The sequence below is a fragment of the Lycium ferocissimum genome, chromosome 1 (genome assembly GCF_029784015.1).
Source record: "Lycium ferocissimum isolate CSIRO_LF1 chromosome 1, AGI_CSIRO_Lferr_CH_V1, whole genome shotgun sequence".
Lineage (NCBI taxonomy): Eukaryota > Viridiplantae > Streptophyta > Magnoliopsida > Solanales > Solanaceae > Lycium > Lycium ferocissimum.
This window is the reverse complement of record NC_081342.1, coordinates 71,002,268-71,012,206: the sequence shown is the minus strand read 5'-3', so window position 1 is coordinate 71,012,206 and position 9,939 is coordinate 71,002,268. Positions and strand designations below refer to the sequence as shown.

Here is a 9,939-nt window from a genome sequence, read left to right as displayed (position 1 = left end):
TTATTTTGGATGATAAGAGTAAAGGCTGATGTGGTTCTAAGTTCTGAAAGATAAGCTACATGAAATAAATATTTTTAGGTTGTTTTCATCTCATGTGCAATATATATATATAGCTGTTCCAATTTTCATTTGAAGAGAAGAGAAGGATATACACTTTCATCTTGGCAGGCTATAAAAATTGAGAAGATTAGGAAAAGTTGATTGCTCATGACACAACAACAACATTAAAAATGGCTATGATGGTACATAAGGTAAAAGGAAATTCTAGCTTTTCTTTGTTTCTCAATTTTTTTTCCTTTCTTTTTCTGCAAAGATTATTCTTTTGACACTGGGAGGTTCCAGTTAACGCGAAATGAGACGACGTTGTTTAATTTGATGGATTATTTATTTGATTCATTAGGTGTAGATGTGTTGGCGTCAATTTTTTGTTCTTTTGATAATTGATAGGAGTATCTGATTTTGAGTGTGGTCTTTTTTTTGTAAATGTAAATAGATGCGAAAAACTATACAATAACGGGATTCTCTGTCTCCTATATTCTCAGTTTTCTTTAAAATGTTTTTGACATTTTTCATAGGCCATGTATGTTTTAGCTCCTCCTTTTATATATTTGTTATTTCATAGATGGATAAAAATTGGTTTACTTTTACTTTGTATGTTTAAATTTTGAAAAGAAGTATCAATTCGTAATTAATTCATATTATAAGTAGTTGCATATCCAAGGAGGCAATGCTAGGTCAGATAAGTAAATCGGAAAGGTTTTCTTGCTACAAGTTTAATATTTCTTTGTTGATCACTTAGTAATTAAGTAGTACTAAATTTACGAAATATAGCATGAAATTGTTCTACTACTTTTTTGATCTAAAAATACTGTTACAAGTGAGTCTTCTTAAATTATTGAGATTTCATATGCTTTTTGAAAATAAAGTTATGCTAAACAATCAAACCAAACATATATTGATCTGTACAAGAATGAGTTGTTGGAATTGAAAGACGTAAAAGAATATGATTGAGATATACAAAAGACGGGGATAAAATATAAAAGGGAGAAAAAGTAATAAAACTAGGAATTTGATCTAACGTGCAACAAGAATGGATACATTTAGTTATCCTTATTAAGAAAAAGGTTTTAGATGAATAATGAAAAGATGTATCGATTTACATCTCCAGATTTTTGCATTACCTTTGTTTTCTTTTTTAATATTTTCTTATCTTTTGTATTTCTTAATCAAGTTCATGTATACTTATCTCAATGGGTTATTTCATACTAAACCTGCATATTCCTAAAAATTCTTTGTCAAATAATTCTAATGAAGGAAATGTTAGAAAAACACTATAAAGATAGAATCTCAAAAAGGCATTATAAAAACCAAAAAAAAAAAAGTATTTTAAACAAAAACTAGTATGACATTACTTTTAATCTTACTTTGTTTGTGTTTGAATCAGATAAACGAATTTGCGGAAGGAAAATAAAATGAAATCGAGAAGAGAAACTTTAGGTTTTCATAGAGAGAGAATTGGGATATTTTTGCACTGGTCGAAACCAACCCAAAACTTGTGTCGTCAATCGGGTCACAGTCTAATATATACATTGACCATGATTTGCAAAATTAGACTATTTTCACTACCACTAATTATTACAACCATTACATGTAAATGAGGCTAAACCATTAAACCATTAATAATTGGGCCATTAGTCAGTTGGGCCCGATCTGCTAACACCCCCCCTCAAGCTTGGGGGTGGATACACTCCAAGCTTGCCAATAAGAAATGATGAAGAGCACCTGGAAGGGCCTTGGTGAAAATGTCAGCCAATTGCTCAGAACTTCGAATGAAATGAAGGGACACCAAACCATCTTGTAAGAAATCTCTAACATAGTGGCAATCAATTTCGATATGTTTAGTACATTCATGAAAGATGGGGTTCTCGGCTATGTGCAAAGCAGCTTGACTATCACAAAAAATGGGAACTGGTTCAACAATAAACAAGGCCAAATCACCAAGTAGTCGGATGAGCTAGGAAACTTCAGCTACTACCTTCCTCAAGGCTCTGTATTCTGCCTCAGCAGAAGAAAGCGACACAGTTGGTTGTTTCTTGCATTTCAATGAAATAGGACAGCCACCAAAAGAAATAAAGAACCCAGTGACAGACCTCCTAGATGATGGGCATACTGCACAATCAGAGTCAGAATAAGCAACTAAATATGTGTCAGGAGCATTAGACAAAAGAATCCCTTATGCAGGAGCATTACTGAAGTATCGTAAAACATGGAAGGCAGCCAGCATATGAGAAACTCTGGGGGTTTGCAAGAATTGACTTAAGTGCTGGACTGAAAATGAAATGTCTGGCCTGGTATGCTGTAGAAAATTCATTTACCAATGAGCCTCCGATAATTGCTAGGATCAGGGAGCAGGTCACCATAATCCTTTGACAACTTAGTGAAATGGTCCAAAGATGTTATTACTGGACTGAAATGAGAACACTTGTACTCAGCAAGGAGGTCTGATGTGAACTTGTGTTGAGTGACGCTGTACCCTTGAAGAAGGGAAGCCACTTCCAGCCCCAAAAAATAATGTATATTACCAAGATCCTTAATCTTAAACTGGGCATCCAAGAATAGTTTCAGAGAGTTCATTTCGTGTAAATTGTCACCAGCCAACAATATATCATCCACATACACAACAAGTAGCATCAAAGAACCATGAGAAACTTTAGAAAATAGGGAACGGTCATTTTTGCTAGCAACATACCCTCGGGACAGTAGAACCTCTGATAATTTGGAAAACCACTGCTTAGAGGCTTGTTTGAGCCCATAAAGGGATTTTGTGAGTTGACAAACCAAAGGAGAGGGGGAAGAAGAAGAAACTTGAAAACCAGGAGGAATTTTCATAAAAACCTCCTCATGGAGATCACCATGGAGGAAAGCATTATTGACATCAAGTTCAAAAACTGTCCAGTTTCTCTTTGCAGCTAGGGACAATAGGCATTTTATGGTAGTAAGTTTAACAAAAAGAGAGAAAGTGTTAGTATAGTCAATGCTTTCCTTTTGGGTGTCACCCCTAATGACTAATCTAGCTTTGTATCTTTCAATAGACCCATCAACTTGTTGTTTAATCTTGTACACCCATTTGCAAGGGATAGGCTTTTTATTAGGGGGAAGAGGGACAATAGCCCAAGCGTGATTAGCCTCAATGGCTTTGAACTCATTTGCCATTGCTTCCTGCCAGGCAGGGTTAGAAACTGCCTGTTGGTAGTGTTGAGTCTCCAGCATGTGCAATGCAGAAGAAAAATGAGACACCTTGGGGTCTAAAGAAGAAGAAGAAACAAGAACAACAGAGGTACAAATAAAATCAGACAGATAGGCAGGTTGAATAGAGGTTCTGGTAGATTTTCTAGTTGGGACAGAAGGAGCAGGATTGGGAGCAGGCTGAGAAGTTGGGCTGGTAGGGTGAGTAGCTTGATTGGTAGGAGATAAGAGAGGGAAACCAGGTGGTAAAGAGGAGGAGGGTAAGTGAAGAGAAGGAGAAGGTGAAACAGGAGGACGTGGAGTAGAAGTGTCATCAGTATAGGGTGGAGGAGCAGGGAAAATGGGAGTGGAAGAATTAGAGTGATAAGGGAAGAGGTGCTCATGAAAAATGACATCCCTAGAGAATAAAATGGAATGGGAATTGAGGTTGAGTAGTTTGTATCCCTTCTTGCCACATGGGTAGCCTAAGAAGACACAAGGGATACTCCTAGATTGAAACTCATCCCTCCCAGATTTAAGAGTAGTAGCATAACCAAAGCAACCAAAAGGCTTTAAATGAGCATAAGGTGGAGGGGAATGATGAAGTTTTTCATAGGGGCTGAGATTTTGTAAAACTGTAGAAGGAATTTTGTTGATGAGATATGTGGCAGTTAAGACATACTCACCCTAATATTTGAAGGGAAGTTTGGACTGGAAAAGTAAGGCTCTGGATACTTCTAACAAGTGTTTGTGTTTCCTCTCAACGACCCAATTTTGTTAAGGAGAATGAGGAATAGTTGTTTGATGTAAAATTCCAAGAGAAGGAAAAAAGAGTTGGGCCTTAGAACTGCTGCCCAACTCATATGCATTATCAGACTTGAAGCATTGGATTTTAGCACTGAATTGAACTTGAACCATAGTGGTGAAGGCTTAAATGATAGATAAGGCATTGCTTTTGGAAGACAGTAGATGGGTCCAGGTTACCCTTGTGTAGTCATCAACTAAAGTGAGAAAACATCTAAAACCATTGTATGTTTGAGTATTATATGGACCCCAAGTGTCTATGTGAATTAATTGGAAAGGGGCAGTAGAGTGTATAGAACTTTCGGCAAAGGGAAGTCTCTGTTGTCTAGCCATGGGACATACAGTGCATGTAAAAGATTGTTTGGGAGAAAGTTTATAAAAAAAAAATGAAATTGATTTCATTTTGTGGAAGGGCGTATGTCCAAGTCTCTGGTACCAAGTAAATCAGTCTTATTAGCAGATGTGAATTTACAAGTGGTATTGTGTGCACCAGCAGTGACAACAGAATTAGAAACTAGAGGAATATAAGGGGAATTATAAGAAGTAGGGGTAGAAACAGAAATGGAATTATTACAATGAGCAGTAGGTGAATCAGGGTGAAAAATATAAAGTCCACTAGCAGCTCTACCAAGATCCAGTGGCATCTTCATAAAAGGGCCCTGTAGATAACAATGACTGAGTAAATAGGGCATAACATTTCAATTGGAGCAGTAACTTGTGAATTGATATCAAGTTGAACTGAAAAGAGGGAATTAAAAGGACATTTACATGAGTTATATCTGTTCTAAGGATTAAAGAACCTGTGGAAAATACCTTAACTTTGTATCCATTAGGAAGAGTGACTAAGTAAGGAGTTACTAAAGGTTGGATGTTGTGAAGAAGGTGTTCGTGTGATATCATGTGATTGGAAGCTCCTGAATCTAATATCCAAGGGTTTCTATCTAATTGTGAATGTGCACAAGTGCTTTAACCATCACTAGTAAAAACAGAACAGTTATACACACATGCAAAGTTAGCAAAAGCAGTATTCTCCTCATTTGATTGATCAATGTTGAAAGGAAGAGGAGAAATGTAGGAATTCTAGAACATGGACTACAGTTGTTGATAATGCTGGTACTGCTCTTTGCTAAAGCCATACCCTGAGTGATCAAGTGGTTTAGGGCAAGGAGCAGGTGACCACCAGTGTTATACACACTTTGAGTTCCAGAATTCAAACCACCAGTGTTACCAGATTACACACATGAAGCAACTTTCTTGTTCTTGGTGAATTTAAAATCAGGAGGGTACCCATGAAGCCTGTAGCACTTGTCAATGATGTGCCTAGACTTTTTGCGATATTTGCAGAAAAGGGATGAAACTTGTGGTGAAGAAAATGGAGGAAAGCTTTTCTTGGAGTCAAACTGTATCCTTTGTCTAAAACCTCTGGGATTGTTTTGGTGGGAAGAAGAAGCAGAGAAAGAGGCTGACTCATTGGAAAAACTGGGAATAGGACTAGAAGCTTCCTTTTGCTTCTCATCATGTTGCAACATTGCATATGCCCTACTTATGGAAGACAGAGGAGACATCAACATGATCGCACTTTTGCAAGTGGTATAAGAGTCATTCAGACCTCCAAGAAATTGATAAAGTTTTTGTTCTTCAAGGTGTTTGGCTAGAGCACCATAACTATAGTCAGGTCCTACATAGGCATTACTTAGTTTATCCCAGAGAGTTCTTAATCTAGTAAAATATGCTGCAATATCAGAAGATCCATGAGTAATGGTATCTAGTTCTCTTTGCAGCTGAATGTACTTTGACCCATTGGATTGCCCAAATCTTTTATTAATATCAGTCCAGATATCTTTAGCAGTACTAAAACCCATGAGACTAGAAGATATATCTTTGTAAAGGGAATTGGTGATCCATGCGATAACCATGTCATTGCATTGTTCCCAATATGGATAGGAAGGAGATTCAGGGGTAGGTTGTGCTTCTTTACCCGTGAGAATGCCTAATTTGTTCTTAGCGGACAAAGCAATTAACATATTTCTATGCCATAAGACAAATTTATTTCCATCAAAAATATCATAAACGAGGCGATTCCCCGGACTATCAGATGGGCGTACATAAAAGGCATGAGTCGAATCTACTGAAAAAGGTGTAAATCCTTCAGTAGATGAAGTAACACCAAATAAAGTTTCATTTCCATTGTTATTGATGTTACTACCCATGTTACAAACACAAAATTCGAAAGTTTATACGAGTAAAGGAATGATGTTACCGTTCTTCTTCCAAACCCGAAGAAGCAAGGTCTTGTTCGACACACAAAACCTAAATCAAACTCGACGATGAGACTCTGGCCATCGACGACCTTTCTACGAACCCGATTAGGTCAAATCGCCCTTCAAATTACCAAAAACGACATACGCAAAACTCCAATAACCAAAATTACCGCACATTTACTTTGAAAGTGATAATTCGCATCAGAACTGAAGCTTTTCAGCTCGAAGAACACAAAAAATAAAGATGAAAACCCTAGATTTTTTTTTTTTCAATTTAAAACCAAAAAAAAAAAAATATGCAAGGGTAAGATCGATTGAAGGATCATATTGAATCTTACACAAATTCTTGCTCTGATACCATGTTCGAATCAGATAAACGAATTTGCGGAAGGAAAATAAAATGAAATTGAGAAGAGAAACTTTAGGTTTTCAAATAGAGAGAATTGGGATATTTTTGCCTTTGGTCAAAACCTACCCAAAACTTGTGTCCTCAATCGGGTCACAGTCTAGTATATACATTGACCATAATTTGCAAAATTAGACTATTTTGACTACCACTAACTATTACAACCATTACATGTAAATGAGGCTAAACCATTAAACCAATAATAGTTAGGCCTTTAGTCAGTTGGGCTCGATCTGCTAACAGTTTTTTCTCATGACTGCGTGAAGCGCGGTTGTATACACTAGTATTATCATAAAAAAGACATTATTCAAAAGAGGTCATAGTGTAAATACATTTCGTACTTTTAACTCAACTCAAGTAAAACAAATACATTTTTTTCTCGGTTAGTAGAAAATTGATTGAACAGCATGTGAGCAATGTGGGCAAAAATTATTTGTCCGTGGGGACTGTTTCTTTTTTCATTTAATAGATTATATCAGACATTCAATCGTAAGTTGAAAGAATCTTTTGATTGGTCTGCTAGTTGGAAACGAACACGGTTGAATTGGTCCAAAAAGAAGTTCAAATCTTGTGAGGTCTTGTGGATGTTTCTAAATTAGAAAAAAACAAAAAAGAAAAAAAAGCAACTTATCCCTACTATAACAAACTTTTTGTCTTTTTTCGATCGTGTATTGTGCTTCTTCAATTCCAAAATACTAATTTAGTATGCATACCAAACGACCGCAAAGATTTTAAACTTTAAATTAGTGACCCAGATAAAACCTACAGAAAATCGCAACTGTATGCCGGACTGATCAGGAAAATAAAATATATTAGGAATAAGTGAAAAAATGAATGAAAAATCGGAAGACCACTAAAGGGGAAAAGCAGAGGAATTTGATAGTGAAACCAACTTTAGAGTTAATTCCCTTAGTGATCATTCAAATTATAGAAATTGCTTAAGAAATTATTTGTGTTTCTTTTAGAACAACAAAATCATTCAATACCAATTATTTCTCTCAAAAAATACAAAACACTGTAAATGCCTCAATCTTAACTGGAATGAAGGAAAAATTACTTGGTGTAACTTCTTTTAAGAGGTAATTATCGATAATAACTATCTTTTGAAATAATTACATTTCGTAGCTACATTTTCATTTCGTAGCTACATAATACATCAAGTGGCCATGGTTGGAGTGGTTATTGGTTGTGGCCTCTGTCCTTGTCCATCCACATTTGGACCCAGCCAACCATATTATTTTTCTTACATAATTTTTACATCTTTTTCTCCTTGTATCTGAGTGCCTAATGTAGCTATGAATTATAAATATGAAAAAGATAGTTATGGATGATTAATTGTTCCTAAAAGATAGTTATTTATGTAAGTTGTCCATACTACTTGGTTTTCTTAGAGCCCGTGCTCATCTAGTTCTAAATATAGAAGCGGCCAAAAGCAGGAGGGGGTCGGCATCCCTGCTTACTGACCAAAGGATATTTCCATCATTTCAGTTTAAGGTTTGGCTTTTACTAAATTAGAAAACAGTACGCTAAGCCTTATCAATTGGACTGCTGGGCCCATTGTCTGCACAATGACACAAAAAATGGTCTTCTAGATAAATTTCAATAAAGCTAGCCCCTGAGGGGTAGTTTTTAGTTCCAGTTAAATGAAGCAACAATATTGAATGTAGAGCTGTCAAAACGGGTTGGCCCAGCACATCCGAGCTAGCCCACGCGGGCTTTGGAATTGGATGGGTTAGGTTGGGCTGGGCCACCATTTTGATGGGCCTTAAGATAGCAAGTCAACCCATCACTACGTGGGCTGCGGGCCTGGCCGGACTAGCCCACCAAATATCTTTCATAACTATTTAATTTAAATTCTAAATTAAAAATGTTAACATATATTTACAAGACAATATTAATTAAAAATGTTAACATGCATTTACAAGACAATATTACATGATGTTACTACTTGCTAAACAAGTCTCAAATCTAAAAATAATTAAATAATCTAGTAATGCTTTAAACGATCTTGTAGGACCAAAGCTTTTGTGAAACTGAATAAATTTTGACATTGTTTAGACTTGAAATATTAATAACTAATATCCGGGCAGGCCTACGGATGAATCCTTTTAGATCTACGAGCCGGCCGGCCTTGGCCGTTTACATAAGTATAGGGAATTTATACTCGAGCATTCCACTGGGCCCTGACAAGATAGGTGAGGAATCACTCTGGATCTTCTTTTTTTGGGCTACAACTTCGCTGAGCTGACTAGCATTCCTTTTCCTTTGTGCATTTTTTGAACAAAGAACAGTTGATGAGTAGCAATACAACTAGCTAAATAGGAATATTAACCTAGTTTTGTGAGAAGATTTGGCTTGAGGGCCACTTCAAGTCTTTAATTTAGTGGCAGGCCACTCATTTTCTTTTTGATTTATTTTTGAGATTAGGGTTTAGAAAAAGGAAAATGGGGTACTTTTCATAATTTTAAAAAGATTGAAGTTTCTTTCTTTTACAATTTAGTCATTTCTTTTACAATTTAGTCCCTCATTGTTGTAATAAAAAATTTAAACGGACTCTCTCTTTCATCAGCCCCTTTCACTTCCCAAAAACTCTTTTTAGCTTGGAACTCTCGAACTTCCACCTCTCCCCCAAGCTCCAATACGCCTTGATCGTCGTAGTCAGGTATTTTCTTTCACTCAGCCTTGAATTTTTTTTTTTCCGATCTTGATAAAAAACTAGTGTTCATAAAGATCTGCTTTTTTTTCAAAACCTTTGTTGTTTTGACTTTTATCGTCGAAATGTGTGTTATTTATAATTATTTTGCTTGTTTCGGTATTTCTTTTTCTGTTTTTGCTTTTTGAAATTATATATGGTCTATTAATAGACTTTTGGTTGATTATTTTTATGTTTACATCGTGGTTGATCAACGTCTCTATTGTTTGTATATAGATCGTATAAATGCCTAGGTGTAGAGGAAGATGAGGAAAAATACTTTCCCGTTCTTGTGCTATGGTTGAAACTCGTTCAAATGCCAATCGTAAGGATAAAAAAAGAAGAGGTGAAGAACTTAGTCGAGATAAAAACAAATGCAGAAGCTGAGAGTGCGTCCTACTCAGACCCAGTTGATGAGTGTAGTGTTGATGAAGTTGATAGTAGAGTTGAGAGTGTATCTGAGGATGGTTCAAAATACTCTAGTGCTGCTGAAGAGGTTGATCCTTTGGCCTTGCCATATTGTGCAAAGACAATTGATGTTGAAAAGTATG

General features: G+C 36.1%; 1 protein-coding gene across 1 annotated transcript; it reads right to left on the bottom strand.

The window, feature by feature from the left end:
* Nucleotides 1-5,261: 5,261 nt before the first annotated feature.
* Nucleotides 5,262-6,239, bottom strand: LOC132067265 (uncharacterized). Its single transcript, XM_059460450.1, has one exon. The coding sequence runs from the start codon at nucleotides 6,237-6,239 to the stop codon at nucleotides 5,262-5,264; it is 978 nt and encodes a 325-aa protein (XP_059316433.1).
* Nucleotides 6,240-9,939: the final 3,700 nt, after the last annotated feature.

Excerpts from the sequence above, each read along its gene's own strand:
- LOC132067265 (XM_059460450.1), bottom strand. The coding sequence starts at position 6,239 with ATGGGTAGTAACATCAATAACAATGGAAATGAAACTTTATTTGGTGTT.